Source organism: Oryctolagus cuniculus, chromosome 12 (assembly GCF_051225735.1).
Source record: "Oryctolagus cuniculus isolate XC-2025 breed Fujian yellow rabbit chromosome 12, ASM5122573v1, whole genome shotgun sequence".
Lineage (NCBI taxonomy): Eukaryota > Metazoa > Chordata > Mammalia > Lagomorpha > Leporidae > Oryctolagus > Oryctolagus cuniculus.
The window spans coordinates 73,399,811-73,419,534 of NC_142878.1; the positions used below are offsets into that span (position 1 = coordinate 73,399,811).

The 19,724-nt window shown below is 41.6% G+C and overlaps 1 protein-coding gene across 1 annotated transcript in view; it reads left to right on the forward strand.

The window, feature by feature from the left end:
* Positions 1-19,724, forward strand: part of USP8 (ubiquitin specific peptidase 8) — an 80,942-nt gene that overhangs the window by 59,547 nt on the left and 1,671 nt on the right. Inside the window, exons 11-18 of the mRNA XM_002717801.6 lie at positions 2,471-3,055; positions 7,805-7,885; positions 8,273-8,535; positions 11,709-11,921; positions 13,256-13,466; positions 15,774-16,010; positions 16,679-16,821; positions 19,549-19,681. Of these exons, the coding sequence (XP_002717847.2) occupies positions 2,471-3,055; positions 7,805-7,885; positions 8,273-8,535; positions 11,709-11,921; positions 13,256-13,466; positions 15,774-16,010; positions 16,679-16,821; positions 19,549-19,681 (1,866 nt within the window). The remainder of the gene's footprint in view (positions 1-2,470; positions 3,056-7,804; positions 7,886-8,272; positions 8,536-11,708; positions 11,922-13,255; positions 13,467-15,773; positions 16,011-16,678; positions 16,822-19,548; positions 19,682-19,724) is intronic.

A 19,724-nucleotide genomic window follows, 5' to 3' on the forward strand; every position in this document is an offset into this window, starting at 1 on the left:
GAATCCCAGCTGGGCGTAGGGGCCCAAGCACTTGGGCCGTTCTCTGTTGCTTTCCTAGGTGCATTAACAGGGAGCTGGATCGGAAATGGAGCAGTTGGGTCTTGAACCAGTGCCCATATGGGATGCTGGCATTGCAGGCGGTGACTTCACTTCCTACGCCACAACGCCAGCCTGCAAAATTCATTTTGTAATATCACTACATAGATTGTTTTTTGCAGATGTTCTTCTAAGTTCTCATTTTTGCTTCAGTGTACTGTATTATCAAGAAATGATTTTAGGTCACTTCTCTATGGGATGGAGTGAATATATGCTATTAAATTGAGATGATAAACATTTAACTCATTAAATCCAGATTTTTTATTTTAACTTAAAGGAAACTAGTATTTTATCTCCTATGAAAAGTGATGGAATATTTTGTTTATTTCCTCAGCATCACGTTTATTGACTATGTCAGGCACAGTTTCTATTCTTTTTAGAGCTTACATTCTAGGAGGGAAAAAAGCTGCTTTTTTTTTTTTTTTAATTAGAAGGATTTATATATTTATTTGAAAGGCAGAGTTACACAGAGGAAGCAACAGAGATCTTTCATCTGCTGGTTTACTTCCCAAATGGCCATAAGGGCTGGGGCTGGGCCAGGCAGAAGGCTGGAGCCAGGAGCTTCATCCTAGTCTTCCACATGGATGCAGGAGCCCCAAGCACTTGGGCCATCCTCTGCTGCTTTCCCAGGCACATTAGTAGGGAGCTGAATTGGAAATGGAGCAGTCAGGGCTCAGACAGACACTCAAGGGATGCGGGTGTTGCAGGCAGCGGCTTAACTTGCTGCACCACAGTGCTGGTCCTAGAAAGGGCAATTTCAAACAAGTAATTATGGTTACTAATTAATATTCTAATAATGCTAGGAGGGCAAGGAATAGGAATTATGAGAGCATATGTTGGGGGGATTGGCTAGTTTAGGCTTCAGAGAAGTCATTTTCTGAGGGAGATATCAGCCAAGACCTGATGGTGTAGTGAACATCATCTATATAAACAGCATATGTAAAGTTGGGAAAGAGTGTGGCATCATTGAACCCCCCGCCCCCAAAAAAAGGGCACATGTGGCTTGTCTATAGAACAGTAATAAATAAGAACAGAAGTAGGCCAAGTTAAGGGACTTTGTAGAGATTTTAGATGTAATCTTAGTGGGTGTCAAAGGTTTTAAGCAGGGCTCAGGAACATGATCAAATTGGTTAAAAATAGTTTTCTGGATAAAATGTGGAGAAATAGTTTAGAAGAGAACAAGAGAAAAGATGGGCATCTCATTAGAAACTGCAGTGTTGCTGAAAGAGGTTGGTGGCATGGTCTGAGCTGGTGTTAGTGGAGATAGACAAACAAGAGTACTTCAAGAAAATCATAGGAAATGCAATTATGAAAACACTATTGTGTTTAACAACCCCTCATCTCTTAGTGTTATAAACTCCACTTGGCTGGCGCCGCGGCTCACTAGGCTAATTCTCCTCCTTGCAGCGCCGGCATACCAGGTTCTAGTCCCAGTCGGGGCGCCGCATTCTGTCCCAGTTGCCCCTCTTCCAGGCCAGCTCTCTGCTGTGGCCAGGGAGTGCAGTGGAGGATGGCCCAAGTCCTTGGGCCCTGCACCCCATGGGAGACCAGGAGAAGCACCTGGCTCCTGGCTTCAGATCAGCGCGATGCGCCGGCCGCAGTGCATCGCCGAAGCAGCCATTGTGGGGTGAACCAACGGAAAAGGAAGACCTTTCTCTCTCTCTCACTGTCCATTCTGCCTGTCAAAAAAACAAACAAACAAACAAAAACCTCCACTTAAAACTGATTAAAGTCTCATTCTTCTAAAAAATTAAAGAAAGAAAAAGAAAACACTATGCAAACCCCAAATAAACTTACCCTTAGATAAATCCATTTTTTTATGAAGTTTCTGAAGTGCCCTGATACAAGGAGGAAAGTCATCAGATGGCAGTATGGGAAGAACATACCCTGGAACTGTGCATTTTCTGATCTGTGCAACTATTTGGGAAGTAGTTACCTATATAAAGATCATGTTTATGGGAGGAACTCAAAAATTCAGTTCTGATCACACTAGATTTGAGATACATGTGTGGCATTCCTCTGGAGATAGTGAATAGGCAATTGGGTTTGTAGAAATAGAACTGAAATCTAGGCATGCCTGCGTCTAGATTTTTTATTTTAAAATAAAGACATTACTAGCTCTTCCACCTGTACATGAACAAATGATGGTGAATGAAAGTGTTGAATTAAGATGGAGTACCCATGGTGTTTGGCGATCTCCCATTTGAGCGCTACCTTACGAGAAATCCTTACATTGGGTAATTTACAAATAGACATCTGGCAGGTGTTGTCTTCGTGTGACAACAGTTCTTCTATTATAATTGGATTTCAGGAATTTGGGGTTACTACCTTGAACTTTGACAAAAGTGTGTTTGCTCTGATTTTGTTTCTTTAGGTTGATCGTACTAAAAAACCTGCAGTCAAATTGCCTGAAGATCATAGAATAAAAAATGAAAAAACAGACCATGAGCAACAATCTCCTCAGAGTGGAAAAGTTGTTCCTGATCGTTCCACCAAGCCAGTCTTTCCCCCTGCGTCTGCCATGTTAACAGATGAAGAAAAGGCTCGTATTCATGCAGAAGCTGCTTTTCTAATGGAGAAAAGCAAGCAAGAAAAAGAACTTCGAGAAAAGCAGCAAGAAGAACAGAAAGAAAAACTGAAGAGGGAGGAACAAGAGCAGAAAGCCAGAAAGAAACAAGAAACTGAAGAAAATGAAATCACAGAAACCCAACAAAAAGCAAAAGAAGAAATGGAGAAAAGAGAAGGTGAACAGGCCAAGAAGGAAGATAAAGACACCTCAGTAAAGAGGAGCAAAGACGTAACAGGGATAAAAAGACAAAGTAAAAGTGAACATGAGACTTCCGATGCCAAGAAATCTGTGGAAGACAGGGGGAAGAGGTGCACAACTCCAGAAGTGCAAAAGAAGTCGACAGGAGATTTGCCCCCAGCATCTGTGACAGGAGATTCAAGTGCAGGCAAGGTAAGCAGAAACAAACAGTAGAAACTGCCAACTTAGTGAAGTCAGATGTGTATAACAAGAGAACACCAGCCTTTTACTCTGTTTTTGTGGTTGAATAGTACTCCATTGTGTCACATTTTCTTTATGCATTCACCTGTCTTTTATAGCAAAGTGGATGCAATTGGAGAACACAGACAAATACCACATGTTCCCCCTCATATATGGGAGCCAAACGAAAAACAGAAAACTCAATCTGAACATAGAGTGGTGATTACTAGAGGCTGGGAGGGTTGTGGGGAATAGAGTGAGTTTGAATGTGGGAACCAAATCGGAGTCAGATCAAAGGAGTAAGTTCCGAATGTTACACAGCATAGTGGGGAGGCAGAGGTTCATAATAAGCTAGCATATATATTGTGTGAACAAAGACAAGAGAGAAACTCTAAGCCTCCAGTCACAAAATAATGTCAAAGAAGGGGAAATATGGATTACCGTAACACTGTATACATGTGTTAAAATATCATAGTGTGGCTGGTGCCGCAGCTCACTAAGCTAATCCTCCGCCTGCGGCGCCAGCACCCTGGGTTCTGGTCCCAGTTGGGGCGCTGGATTCTGTCCCGGTTGCCCCTCTTCCAGTCCAGCTCTCTGCTGTGGCCTGGGAGTGCAGTGGAGGATGGCCCAGGTCCTTGGGCCCTACACCTGCATGGGAGACCAGGAGGAAGCACCTGGCTCCTGGCTTCGGATCAGCGCAGTGCGCCGGCCGAAGCAGCCACTTGGGGGTGAACCAACCGAAAAAGGAAGACCTTTCTCTTTGTCTGTCTCTCTCATTGTCTAACTCTGCCTGTCCAAAAAAAAAAAAAAATCATGGTGTAACCTATAAATATGTATAATTATTGCTAATAAAGTATTTTAAATGTAAAAAACACCAGAGGCTTTCCATAAATAGTGAAATATTATGAGTAGGTATCTAGGGGTGTTGCACTGATCTGTCCACATTTGCTTACCAACTCTCCTTTGAGACCAGTAACATGCATTTATGAACTGACAGGTTTGAATTGCTGTTTGTAAATACAATCTATGTTTAGTAATTGAGGTAAATGACCACATTCTTTTTTACATTTGATGTATTATTAACAAAAGACTAGAGTGAAATAAAACCTTCCTCTCGGTATGGAGGAGTCAGATCACAATATTTGTAGCATGCGTGTCTGCTTAAAATGTTTAAGATCAATGGCATCTGACTGCTCTAACATTCACATTTGTGTACAGTGATTTTTTCTTTTTGGTTGAGTCTTTATTTTTTGTTTATTTTTAAAATTTACTTATTTATTTGAAAGGCAGAGATACAGAGGTAGAGGCAGAGAGAGAGAGGTCTTCTATCCGCTGGTTCACTCCCTAGATGGCTGCAATGACTGGAGCTGGGCCGATCCACAGCCAGGAGCCAGGAGCTTCTTCTGGGTCTCCCACGTGGTTGCAGGGGCCCAAGGACTTGGCCATCTTGTACTGCTTTCTCAGGCCATAGCAGAGAGCTGGATTGAAAGTGGAGTAGCCAGGTCTCAAACCGGTGCCCATTTGGGATGCCGGTACTGCAGGTGGGCTTTATCTACTATGCCACGGCGCCAGCCCCCATTTTGTTTCTTTACCAAATAATGTTGGCAGTAATCCAGTTAATGCTGTCTTTTTCTGCCCTTGGCTGCACACCAAAAACAGATTCTCATAATTTTAAAAACGTATTTCATATTTTCTTGTTCTACAGTCTAAAAATACGCTTTTCTTTTTTCTCCAGTATGCAGCTACCAATGCTTTTTGCTTTTTAATAATAAATAGGTTTTCATGATAGAAGTTAGATAGAAATGGAAGAAACATTTTTTGGTGGTATAAAGATGATTTGTGGGGGCCGGTGCCATGGCACAGTAGGTTAATCCTCCGCCTGCGGCGCCAGCTTCCCATATGGGCACCGGTTCTAGCCCCGGCTGCTCCTCTTCCAATCCAGCTCTCTGCTATGGCCTGGGAAAGCAGTAGAAGATGGCCCAAGTCCTTGGGCCCCTGCATCTACTTGGGAGACCAGGAAGAAGCTCCTGGCTCCCAGCTTCAGATCAGCACAGCTCCAGCTGTTGTGGCCATTTGGGGAGTAAACCAACAAAAGGAAGAGACGTTTCTCTCTGTCTCTTCCTCTCACTGTCTAATTCTACCTCTCAAATAAATAAATAAAATCTTAGAAAAAAAAGATTTGTGATCAAAAGTTAAATATCTTTACAAAACATGAATTTCTGTATTTCTCAAGCCACAGTTCGGGCATATAACCATAATTAATAATTCATATTAATGCCACACTTATCAAGGAAACAACTAACTGGTAACTTCTACTACAAAAATAAAGCATGAGCAAAAGCCTTCTAAGCACTCAAAAATTGGGGAAATGATCCCTTGTCCCAGAACTCTCTAACATACAGGATAATCAGAACTTGTGAGCGCCTATTCATTTTTTTTTTTTTTTAATTGTTGGGGGCCAGCATTGTGGTATAGCATACAAAGCCATCGCCTGTGACACCAGCATCCTGTATGAGTGGGTTTTTATCCAAGCTGCTCCACTTCCAATTCAGCTCCTTGCAAAATGACCTGGGAAAAAGCAGCAGAAAGTGGCCCAAATACTTAGGTCCCTGCCACCCATGTGGGAGATCTGGAAGAAGCTCCTGGCCTTCGCCTGGCCATCGTGCCATCTGGAGAGTGAACCAGTGGATGGAAGATTCCTCTGTCTCTCCCTCTCACCCCGTAACTCTTTCAAATAAATAAATCCTTAAAAATATTATTTGTTGTCATTTTATTTGAAAGGCAGGGACAGATGGAGAGAGATCTTCTTTCTGTTGGTTCACTCCCTTATGCCCACAACGGAAGCATTGGGCCAGGCTGAAGCTAGGAGGCTAGAACTCAATCTGGATCTCCCACATGGGTGGCAGGGACCCAAGTACTTGAGCCATCACTTGCTGCCTCTCAGGGTACACATTAGCAGGAAGCTAGATGATAAACAGGGTTGCCAGGACCCAAACCAGGCATTCTGACATGGGATGTGGGTGTCCTAGACAGCAGCTTAACCACTACACCAGATTACCTGTGTTGTCGTGTAGCAGATTAAGCTGCCACCTGGGGTGCTGGCATCCCATACAGGCACCAGTTTAAGTCATAGCTGCTCCACTTCTGATCCAGCTTCCTGCTAATGTGCCTGGGAAAGCAGTGGAAGATGGCCCAAGTGCTTAGGACCCTGTATCTGCATGGGCGACCCAAATGAAGCTCCTGGCTTTGGCTCAGCCATGCCCCTGCTATGGCAGCCATTTGGGGAGTAAACCAGCAGATGGAAGATAACAACTGTGTCTCTCTCTGTCCCTCTTTCTCTCTTTCAAATAAATACATAAATCTTAAAAAAGAATACTTAGGCCTTACCAGTTGATCCAGCAATTTTACTTCTGGGTACATACACAAAAGAATTAAAGGAGAGTCTTGAAGACAGATTTCTGTACCTGTGTTTATAACAGTATTATCACAGTAGCTGAAGGGTGTGAGTATGTTGTAGCATGTATTGGTAAGTAGTATTGTATTGCATGGACTGATGTCTTTTATTTATTCTTCAGTTGATTGGCATTTGGATTTTTTCTACTTTAGGACTATTTTGAATAATGCTGCTGTGAACCCTCAATATCTTTGTGTGAAAATATGTTTTCCCTTTCTCTCTCTCTCTGTCTCTAAAATAAATAAAATCTTTAAACAAAAAACATTGTAGGGGGGCCACTGTGGCGCAGTAGGCTAAGACTCTGCCTCCAGCTCCAGCATCCCATATGGGTGCCTGTTCAAGTCCCACTGCCCCTCTTCTGATCCTGTTCTCTGCTATGGCCTGGGAAAGCAGTGGAAGATGGCCCAAGTGCTTGGGCCCCTGCACCTGTGTGGGAGACTCAGAAGAAGCTCCTGGCTCGGATCAGCTCAGCTCTGGCCATTGCGACCATCTGGGGAGTGAACCAGCGGAAGGAAGACCTTTCTCTCTGTGTCTCCCTCTCTCTGTCTGTAACTCTGCCTCTCAAATAAATAAGTAAAATCTTTTTAAAAAATATGTTTTCATCTCTTTTGGGTAGATAACTACAACTGGAATTCACTGTGTTTTGTTTTGAAGATAAGTTTTTTTTTAAGATTATTTATTTCAAAGTCAGAGTTACAGAGAGAAAGAGAGAGGGAAAGGCAGATCTACAACATAATATGTATAGATGTGAATATAAAGATAAAATTGGGTGGCTTATTAGCAGTTCTTTTTGTTTTCTATTAATCATTTTTTCTGAAAAGAAGTAGAAGCATCTGTTAATTGTCCAGTTATATTGAGGTTGGTGCCTTAGTATGCTGGTCTGTATTTACATGTATATAATGCTTCAGTGTCTTATGGAATGACTAAATATAGAATCGGATATAGATATGTTAGGAGCACACGTGACTTTAGGTAGTAGATATAGAATAGGCCAAGATACATAATTTTACAGCCTGTCTTGTTTGTCTGGATCTCTGGTCCTCCTTATGAACCACTGTGTAAGGCCATCCTTCCAGGTTTGTGCACACACTCCTCCTTGTAGTACTATATGGACTTTGAGAAAAATAGATAAAGCTTTATTGGCCTTTGAACTGGTTGTTAAAAATGGTGAAGGGTAGCCTAGGCAAGGCTTTTTGATTCTTTGAAGGTCCAGGTAGCTTGTATATGGAAAAATTTAATTGAAAAATATATATATTTTTTTAAACTAGGCTCAACGAGAACCTTTGACAAGAGCAAGAAGTGAAGAAATGGGGAGGATTGTACCAGGACTTCCTTCAGGCTGGGCCAAGGTAAAAGTCAAGCTTAGCTCTAAAATAAATAATGTAGTGACTGTGTTCCTAAAATAAATTTTTGTTTATCCTACATCACTTCTAATGCAGATTCACATCTCTTTCCTCATTATACAAGACATAGCTCTTTCTCCTAATTAAAGCAGGATGAAATTTCTCAATAACCAACCTGAGGTTCTGGCAGCCTTCATGAGCATTCTGGCATTTGTTACTTAGAAGGAGTATATCACTTTTAAACCTAATTGGGAGTTTAATTATAAAAATGATTATTGACATTTTATTTAAATGAATCTAAAAGTAAATTTAGCAATAGAATACTTTGTAGTGATTTGTTTTTATAGTGGTCATTTTTGGTTTTTGACCTTTTGTTTTTCTTTTCCATCTAAGTTTCTTGACCCAATCACCGGAACCTTTCGTTATTACCATTCACCCACCAACACTGTTCATATGTATCCACCGGAAATGGCTCCTTCATCTGCACCTCCTTCCACCCCTCCAACTCATAAAGCCAAGCCACAGATTCCTGCTGAACGAGATAGGGAACCGTCCAAACTGAAGCGCTCCTACTCCTCCCCAGATATAACTCAGGTCATCCAAGAGGAAGAGAGGAGGAAACCAACAGTGACTCCAACAGTTAATCGGGAAAACAAGTAAGACTGTCATAACTTCTAGAACTGGAATAACTTGTTGTATTTTAAAACCTCTGACTCTGAATATATCGCCATATTAATGTCAGGGAGTCAGAAACTTCTGTGGATGGCTATACTGCCCATTTGTTACCATGGAGGAAAAAGGGCCTTGGTTCTTCTCCCATGTGCTGACTTAATGTTGTTTCAGAGAAGATTATCATAAGTATCGATGCAGATATGCAAATATATTATGTTTTAAAGCATCATGACACAGACTACCCACAGGCTTTTCCTAGAATTCCTGTGGCCCTGAATCTCCCTTTGTGGGCCATAATTTACAGGATTGTTTAGTTTACGTTGTTGTAGCACTCAAGGTCCAAACATTTCCCTTCAGCCAATTAGATGAGAGTAAAGTTTTCCTATTATTAAAAAATAGCAAGCATTATAGTCTCTCAGCCTCTAATCCTTACTTTCTCCCTCTTTCCTTCACTATGTTGTGCTATTCTATTCGTAAGTAAAGTTTCCCAAAACAATATCTGATTTACATGTGTTCCTGGCTTCATTCCTTTCTGAATCTTCTGATGTTCCTGTTTGTGACTGATGGGGTTGTAAAGAGGCAATTTTTAAGTCTACATACTTTTTTTTTTTCCAAGATTTTATTTATTTGAGAGGTAGAAGTGAAAGGGAGAGTTAGAGAAAGGTCTTCCATCCATTAATTCATTTCCCAAATGGCCGAACAGCCAGCGCTGAGCTGATCCGAAGCCAGGAGCTTCTTCTGGGCTTCCCGCGTGGATTCAGGGGCCCAAGCACTTGGGCCATCCACTACTGTCCCTGTCCATTAGCAGAGAGCTGGATCGGAAGAGGAGCAGCCGGGACTAGAAATGATGTCCATATGGGACGCCAGCATGGCAGGTGGAGGATTAACCTGTGCCACGGCACCTGCCCCAGTCTACGTACTATTTCAATCTTTACTCTTAAGAGGAGTAGGTGAAATAGAAGTCTGGTCTTCCCTTCATATCTTCAGATTTTACATCCCCAGATTCAGCAAACCATGGATCAAAATACTCAGAAAAAAATATTGCATCTGTACTGAATGTGTACAGACTTTTTTTTCCCTAGCCATTATTCCCTAAACAGTGCAACATCTCTTTATACTGTATGAGGATGTAGTCAGGTTTTAAGTTATCTAGAGATGACTAAAAGTATACAAGAGAGTATGCATGGTTATATACAAATACTATGCCATTTCATAGAACTAGAACACCTGTGGATACTGGTATTAATTGGGGGCCCTGGAACAGATACTAAGAAATGACTATATAAATAAGTGGCTTTGTTTTTCCATTTACTACATACAGTTTAATTGCTAAGAAATTCCAATTAGTCTATGCTTTTGACTCGTTTAGTATACATTCCAAGAAAGTAGTTGATATTTCTTCCTCCTGAAAACTTACCATGCCGGGTGGGGATCTATTTGAAGAAACTTTTTAAAATTCTGTTAATCTAGGGCCAGTGTTGCAGTGCGGTGGGTTCAGTGATCACTTGCAATGCTGGTATCCCATATCACAGTGTTGGTTTGAGTCATGTCTTCTCTGCTTCTGATTCAGCTCCCTGCTAAACAGGTCTGGGAAAACAGTAGAAAATGACCCAACTGCTTGGGCCCTTGCCACCCAGTGGGAGACCCAGATGGAATTATGGGCTCCTGGCTTTAGCCTGACCCAGCCTTGGCTATTGTGGCCATTTGGTGGGTGAACCAGCAGATTGAAGATCTTTGTCTGTAGCTCTCTCTAATGCTTTGCCTTTCAAATAAATATAAAATTCTGTTAATCTAGTTACAGATTTTAGGATTGATTATAACTGGTGAGATTTTATTCCTTCTTCCATCATCATTCTTATTAAATCTGGTTAACTTGACAGTGTTTTTGGGTTTTTTAAGATTTATTTATTTGAAAGTTAGAGTTACAGAGAGAAATCTTCCATCCACTGGTTCACTCCCTGGATGACAGCAGTTGGGGCTGAGCCAGTCCAAAGCCAGGAGCTTCATCTGGGTTTCCCGTGTGGGTGGCAGGGGCCAAAGTACATGGGCCATCTTTTGCTGCTTTCCCAGGCCATTAGCAGGGAATGAGATTGGAAATGGAGTGTCTGGAACACGAACCAGTGACCGTATGGGATGCTGGCATCACATGCAGCAGCTTTGCTTGCTGTGCCACAAAGCAGGTCCTGTCACAGTGTTTTATCCCAGTTGTAGTTCATGTGTTTTTTATATATGTTGAACAGGGGAAGACTACGTCAGTGCATGTACTTGATTATATGTAGAGAAGGGGTGAAATACAGTTTAGTCTGTTCTCAGTATTCCTTTTAGGAGTGAAAGAATGCTAGAAATCAGTAAGAAAAGATATATCCATTAAAATCCTTAGTGCTGCAGCAGTTGTAGTAGTTTCACAAAGAAATCAAAACACTAAACAACACAAGTCTTGGAGGCATTGTCTAGTTCAGTGCTGTCCAGTAGATGCTTCTGTACTGATGGAAGTGTTTTTCATCTTCATCATCCATTATGGTTTGTGGCTGTTGTGAATGTGGTTGGCACAACTAAAGAACTGCTTTTTTATTTTAATTACTTAATTGGAATAGCCACCCACAGCTAGTCAGCACAGCCCTAGCTTTTAGGTAAAGTACCCAGATAAGTTTTGTCTCCTTTGATGTCTACTCCACAGTAATATATTTTTTAGATTCCTTGTTTGGTATTGTGGTTGAGTTCACGTTTAATAGTGCTAAACTTGCTGGGAACACTAAAGAAATTTGAAAGTATTTTCTCTGTTAGAGCTCTAGTTCAGCTCTAGTTAGAGAATCTAACTCAGGGAATCTCTAAGAACCACATGACCTACATAAGAGGTTCAAGGTATATTTTTGGGGAGAAGGATCCCAGAATACAATCAGTGTTAACCCAGTACCTTAGGAGTCAACATATTAACTATTCTTCATAAAGTTCATGAGAAAGTGTTTTTGGGGAAAAAAGTGGATTTCAGAACTTTTTACATCAAAATAAACATCTTTTAGTTACATTTTCCATGAACTTTTGAAGTACCCCCATACAGTACTGTGGTGCAGGTCCTGAATTTTTTACCATTTGTAGCATAAACCTTAACTTCAGATGCCCTACATTTTAAGACATCTTATGTACTTTTGTTCTTCAGGCCGATAAGCTACCCTAAAGCTGAGATCTCAAGGCTGTCTGCTTCTCAGATTCGGAACCTCAATCCTGTTTTTGGAGGATCTGGACCAGCTCTCACTGGACTTCGTAATCTAGGAAATACTTGTTATATGAACTCAATATTGCAGTGCCTATGTAATGCCCCACATTTGGCTGATTATTTTAACAGAAACTGTTACCAGGATGATATTAACAGGTAAAAGAATCTTTTTGCAATGTAGTGTTGAAAGAATGTTCTAGCCATACTTACTTAGTACATTTTGTGCTGCTATTACAAAATACCTGAGACGGGATATTTATGAAGAACAGAAGCTTGTTTTCTCATAGTTCAGCATGCTGTAAAGTCCAGAATCAAAGTGTGGCATTGATTGGGGCTTTTTTTTTTTCCTGCCTCGCCACATAACAAAAGGTAGACGTGCAAGAGAGGACAACTCCTTCCAAGACTTTTTATAAAGGTGCCTAATTCCACTCACAAGGGAGTATCCTCCTGTCCGAATCACCTCTTAAAGGCCTTACCTGTTACTACTATCACATTAACAACACCTGCATTTAGGAGGGGACACATTTAGACCATTGTACTTACCACACAGTTCCAGAGACGTTAAATTAGGAAAAGAAGAAATAACCTTTATTTTTTGAAGATTGGTTTATTTGAAAGGCAGTATAAGAGAGAGGGAGAGATCTCTTCCATCTGCTGGGCCAGACTGAAGCCAGGAGCCAGGACTCCTTCCTGGTCTCCCACTTGGAAGAGGCCCAAATATGTATATCATTTTCTGTTCCTTTCCTGGGCACATTAGCAAGGAGCTGGATCCAAAATGGAGCAGCATGAATACAAACCTACCTCTGATACGGAAATGCCAACATTACAGGTAGTGGCTTAACCACTGGGTCATAATGCTAACCCTCCCCCATCTTTATTCTTAATAGTATAGAGAAAAATCCAATTCTGATTAATAAAAGGAAGAAAGCAGAGTCTCACTGTCATTTCTGGCGCTGGTTGACTAGGAGGCAGCCCAGTAGGGCTTGCAGCTAGTTAGAGGGGTGTGAGCAAGACAAAGTTCAGGTGAGTGGTAGTAAAACTGCAAATAAATAAATATTTTAGTGTAGGGCTATAATATGTGAATAGCTTAATGTTGACATCAAGAACACAGTGTACCTTAACTTTTTTTAGAGATTTATTTTATTTATTTGAAAGACTGAGTTACACAGAGAGGTAAAGACAAAGAGAGAGGTCTTCCATCCACTGGTTCACTCCCCAAATGGCCGCAACTGCCAGAGCTGAGCTGATCGGAAGCCAGGAGCTTCTGTTGGATCTCCCACGTGGGTGTTGGGGCCTAAGGACTTGGGCCATCCTCTGCTGCTTTCCCAGGTGCATTAGCAGGGAGCTGGATCAGAAGTGGAGCAGCTGGGACTTGAACCAGCACCCATACGGGATGCTGGCACTGCAGGCAAGGGCTTAACCCACTGTGCCACCATATTGGCCCCAGTGTACCTTAACGTTTAAAAATATCCTGTATTTTTTACTTTCAGGTCAAACTTGTTAGGGCATAAAGGTGAAGTGGCTGAAGAATTTGGAATAATCATGAAAGCCCTGTGGACAGGGCAGTATAGATACATCAGTCCAAAAGACTTTAAAATTACCATTGGGAAAATCAATGACCAATTTGCAGGATACAGCCAGCAAGATTCCCAAGAACTTCTCCTGTTCCTTATGGATGGTCTCCATGAAGATTTAAACAAAGTAAGAATTGTGATTTTTCTAAGATGCAGAGGTTCTTCAGGGTTGCTCAGAACAACCCAGGATTTTTTTTTTTTTTTTTTTTTGACAGAGTTAGGCAGTGAGAGAGAGACAGAGAGAAAGGTCTTCCTTCTTCCTTCCATTGGTTCACCCCCCAAATGGCCGCTACGGCTGGCGCACTGTGCCGATCCAAAGCCAGGAGCCAGATGCTTCCTCCTGGTCTCCCATGCAGGTGCAGGGCCCAAGCACTTGGGCCATCCTCCACTGCCTTCCTGGGCCACAGCAGAGAGCTGGACTGGAAGAGGAGCAACTGGGACAGAACCGGTGCCCCAACCGGGACTAGAACCCTGGGTACCGGCGCTGCAGGCTGAGGATTAGCCTAGTGAGCTGCGGAGCCAGCCCAACCCAGGATTTTTTTAATAGCATTTTTATAGCAACTTAAAATTCTGGTTGACCATTGTTCATTGGTAGTTTATTCAGATATAGTTACTTTATATTGAAAAATGGAACTGTAAAACATCTTATAATTACAAATTGAGTATACCTTATCTGAACTGCTTGGGACTAGAAGTATTTCAGATACCACATTTTTTGAGCTTGGAAAATTTGCAAACGCATAATGAAATATCTTGGGTATGGATTTCAAATCTAAACACAAGATTCATTAATGTTTCATATATGACAGGCTTCAGAAGTTCATAGAAATGCATATTATGAAAAGCTATGCATGGCTTCCAAAAATACTCTACACCAGAGTCTTTTAAATCCCATCTTTCCATAGACTTCTTGAAGTACCCTTGTATACCTTTATATGTACAGCCCGCAAGTAATTTTGTATTTTTAGTGCTCCTTAATTTTGACTGTGACCCATCACATGAGGTCAGCTATGGAGTTTTTTTTGCCTGTGGTGCCATGTTGGTGCACAAATGGAGTCAGAATTTAGAACATTTCAAATTAGGGATATTCAATGCATATTTGAAAAGTATATATAATTGGTATTAATTAAGCAATATTAACAGGTAATATTGCTAAGAAATTTGCAAATGTTTATACAGTTGAAGATACTGTTTGTGAAACTAAAATCATAAACTTGATTTTATAAAAGATTAGCTATAGGCAACCTGAAGATCTTAAATATACAATAATAAAGATATCATCTTTACTAATTATACGTTGCTTACTATGACCTTATTCTTTTTCCTTAGATTTTACTTATTTATTTGAAAGGGTTACAGAGAAAGAGGGAGAGACAGAGAGAAATCTTCTACCTGCTGGTTCATTGTTCAGATAGTTGTAATAAATAGCCAGACTGAAGCCAGAATCCAGGAGCTTCTTCCATTTGGGCCATCTTCTGTTGCTTTTCCCAGGCCATGAGCAGGGAGCTGAATCGGAAGTGGAGCAGCCAGGACATAAACTGGTGCCCATACTTGATCCTGTTGTTGCAGGCAGAGGCTTTACCCACTGTGCCACAACCCTGGCCCTGTTACACTTCTTTTCTTTTTTATTTGAGAAGTAGAGTTACAGACAGTGAGACAGAGAGACAGAGAGAAAGGTCTTCCTTCCGTTGGTTCACTCCCCAAATGGCCACAACAGCTAGAGCTGTGCCGATCCGAAGCCAGGAGCTTCCTCCTGGTCTCCCATGCAGGCACAGGGACCCAAGCACGTGGGCCATCCTCCACTGCTTTCCCAGGCCATAGCAGAGAGCTGGATCAGAAGAGGGGCAGCCAGGACTAGAACCGGCGCCCATATGGGATGCTGGCGCCACAGGCGGAGTATTAACCTACTGCGCCACAGCGCTGGCCCCCACACTTACTTCTAAAATCATTACTTCATGTAATCAAATGACTCACATGAATATTTATTACTGAGGCATGTATCTCTGCATAAATGGCACCCTTCCATTTGTATACTACAGCTGTTTTTTAGCTTCAAGCTGTCATCTCTTTCAGATACCTTTGAGAACACTATTCTTACCGCTGAGCAGGTACACACACACGTGTGTGTGTGTGTGTGTGTACGTATTGTGTATCTATGCATCGATAAAGCTAGGAAAACAAATTACAACTTCCTGCTTGTATTCCTAGTTCCCAGCTGTATGTAAGATGTCCTCTCTTCAAAACTAGACTTTTAATCATTTTAAAAATTAGAGATTCCAGTGTGTCACACCTTTACGATGAAGCAGGTTTGGTTTTTTTAGTCTGGCGGTTTTGTTTTTGTAACACATAACTTTATGAGAAATATGAGTTATTCTAAATCTGCAAAGTGCTTCTTTTCGTTATTAATGTAAAGTTTAAATAATCTTATTTCCAGGCTGATAATCGGAAGAGACATAAAGAAGAAAATAACGATCATCTTGATGACTTCAAAGCTGCAGAACATGCTTGGCAGAAGCACAAGCAGCTCAATGAATCTATTATTGTTGCACTTTTTCAGGGTCAGTTCAAATCCACAGTGCAGTGCCTCACCTGTCACAAAAAGTCAAGGACATTTGAGGCCTTCATGTATTTGTCTCTACCACTAGCATCCACAAGTAAATGTACATTACAGGTAAGTTTAAGGTTGAAGGAAAATGGTTTGTGGATAAAAATATTGTCTGTATACATACAGAAATGTACTTTATTGACTACTTTATTTCTGGTCATTACCCATATAAGCATAGGTAAAACTCATACATATGTACTGGTTTAATTGGGCCTATGTAGATTATTAAAGATACCTTCCTATTAAATATTCTCAGAGTTGGTCAAGTAGTTTGCTTTTAAAAGTTTTATTTGTAGGAAGTTTGGGAAGTTATGTATTGACTTTAAATTGGATCTACTTTTTATAGGCATTTGCTTTATATGAGGATATTAAATGAATACCTTGTTTTCCAGATAATAGTGGTACACTTTATATAACCTTGTGGGTGCCTGCAGTCTTAGCTTCCTGCAGAGTCATTTTCTCCAGCAAGTCTTCCCTGCCCCGACCAGGTCAGGGTAGGGCTCTGTCCTGCGTGCCACCAAGAGCACAGTACTGCTTCCTTCCCTCACAGGGAGCACTCAGCACACTGAGTTGCGGCTGTCTGCATTCGTCACCAGGTCCTGCACTTCGTGAGGGCAGAACTCCAAGTTTACTGCTCTGTCTGGTGTCTGCAGTGCTTGCTGAATGGCTGCTGTCTGATACTGTGTTGAAGAAAGGAATTAATGTGTATCTGACGACTTGTTTTTTTCCACCAGGATTGCCTTAGACTATTTTCCAAAGAAGAAAAACTGACAGATAACAACCGATTCTACTGCAGTCATTGCAGGGCTCGACGTGACTCCTTAAAAAAGATAGAAATCTGGAAATTGCCACCCGTGCTTTTAGTGCATCTGAAACGGTAAAGGGGGAAGTTTTTCTGCCTGTCCAACAAACCTGTAAATGTGGGAAATCTAAGTCCTGTGGGGTTCAAAAAGTTCATGGACAATTAAAAAATTGATCCATGCCTAGTTTTGTCATAAAACATACATGTTTTTCAGAAACTTATTGAAGGCCTCTCCTATGCATACATTTCACAGCTTTCTCTTACCACAGTAAGCATCTAATTCTGTTTCCACAAGCTCTTTCACAGCCTCTTGAGTTGTGCTGCCTGCTAAGGATATGTAACAAATGTCTGGCTGAGGTAGCTCTAGGGACATGGTGAGACTATTGGTTCACCTTAGTATTATGGTACCAGAGCAAGACCACACCATTATTTCATGTAATTCCATGTGATTGAGTTTCTAAAAATTATTAAAGCTTAATTACTGCATTTCATATATAAAAATTTTAAATGATTGAGCCAGTGCTATAGCTTAGAAGTAACCACCTGTGACACATAGGCAGCAGTTCAACTCCCAGCTGCTCCACTTCAGATCCAGCTCCCTGTAAATGTGCCTGGAAAAGCAGCACAGAATGGCCCAAGTGCTTGGGCCCCTACACCCATGTGGGAGACCGAGAAGTTCCTGGCTTCAAATCAACCCAGCTCCGCCTGTTGCAGCCATTTGGGAAGGAACCAGTGGACAGAGGTAGAGGACCTCTCTGACTCTGCCTCTCCCTTTCTGTAACTCCACCTTTCAAGTAAATAAATCTTTGAGGAAAAAAAAATAAATCTCCTTACTATTTAAAAAACAATTATAAATGATTTAAAAAGGTGAAAATACATAAAAATAAACATAGTATAATTTTCACACAAATGGACAGATAAAATTTAACATTCAGCTAGCAAACCAGCCACCCCAGATTTAATCATGTTGGAAATGAATGATGATTTAAGTGTAGTTTTAAAGATAAAAAGTTTTCAAAAGATTTATGTGTTTATCTGAAAGAGCAACAGAGAGGGAGAGAGAGATCTTCAAAATGTCGGCTCACTCCTAAATGCCTGTATTAGCCAGGAAGTCCATCCAGGTCTCCTACAAGGGTGTCAAGAATCCTAGGAACTTTAGCCAGAAGCTGGATTAGAAGTGGAAGCAGGACATCCCAGGCACACGGAGATGGGATGTGGGCCTCCCAAGCAGTGGCTGTGTCCAATGTCCTCCTCATAAAGATAAAATATGTTAATGATGCCATGGCAGATCCTTTGCCTTGATATATCTGTGGAGTGATAGCTTCAAGTTGACTTTTTGAAAGTTTTCCCTTTTTGTTGAGAAAAATATTTTTTGCTTCAAAGAAAGCATTTCTCTTTTATGTTGAATTTTTGTTTCATCTTGTTAGCAATTTTTTTTTTTTTTTTTTTTTTTTTGACAAGCAGAGTGGACAGTGAGAGAGAGAGACAGAGAGAAAGGTCTTCCTTTTCCATTGGTTCACCCTCCAATGGCCACCGTGGCTGGCACGCTGCAGCCGGCGCACCGCGCTGATCTGATGGCAGGAGCAAGGTGCTTCTCCTGGTCTCCCATGGGGTGCAGGGCCCAAGTACTTGGGCCATCCTCCACTGCACTCCCGGGCCACAGCAGAGAGCTGGCCTGGAAGAGGGGCAACTGGGACAGAATCCGGTGCCCCGACCTGGACTAGAACCCGGTGTGCTGGCGCCGCAGGCGGAGGATTAGCCTAGTGAGCCACGGCGCCGGCCCGGCAATTCTTAATTAACTGCATTAATTTTAACATTGACGTGTTCAAATTTCTCAATGTAAATTTTTTGTGACAAAAGCTTTGTTACTTTTCCCTTTTTCTCGGAGATTAAGGAAGTATTAATATCTATAAATGGGCCGGCGCCGCCCACTAGGCTAATCGATTACTCCGCCTTGCGGCGCCGGCATACCGGGTTCTAGTCCCGGTCGGGGCGCCGGATTCTGTCCGGGTTGCCCCTCTTCCAGGCCAGCTCTCTGCTGTGGCCCGGGAGTGCAGTGGAGGATGGCCCAAGTGCTTGGGCCCTGCACCCCATGGGAGACCAGGAGAAGCACCTGGCTCCTGCCATCGGATCAGCGCGGTGCGCCGGCCATCGGAGGGTGAACCAACGGCAGAAGAAGACCTTTCTCTCTGTCTCTCTCTCTCACTGTCCACTCTGCCTGTCAAAAAAAAAAAAAAAAAAATTCTATAAATGATTACACATTTGCTCTATTAAAATTGAATGTTGATTATTATTCTTGGTAGACATACAGAAATATGATTCAGACTTCACTTTTTAAAATAATTATGAATAACTGTTACACCAGCCAGCTCTAAGTTGGTGTCTATTCTGGCATCCTCTGCTCCTTTTAAGAGTGCCATTATCTCAGTCCCTAGTCTACCTGTGGTCAATTTCTGGCTCTCGTTTCCCCAGAAGTACAAGCTTCAGTCTAAAGCAGTTCTTTCAGTCTTGCCTCTTGCTTTTGTGGGTTTCGCCTCTGTAGAAGCTTCATCTAATATTTGTAGCTGGCTGGAAATCAAAGAACCACAGTGTAGTTCTGCTTCTGCCTGTCTTTTTTACCCTGGGCATGTCATTTAATGTTCATGCACTTCAACTTGCTGAAATTAGAAATGAAACCAAATATCCTTAAGGACTCCCTACTAGTAAAATTCTGTAGTTAAAATGGATTTTATGGTTTATGTTAAGGAGTAAGATTTCATGCTGTCTTTGTCAGTTTAATTGCTGTAATATTTTATTCTGCAGCTTTTCCTACGATGGCAGGTGGAAGCAAAAATTACAGACATCTGTGGACTTCCCATTAGAAAGTCTTGACTTGTCACAGTATGTTATTGGCCCAAAGAACAATTTGAAGAAATACAATTTATTTTCTGTTTCTGTAAGTATCTTCCTTAACTGAAGACTTTTTCCACCCAAAATAG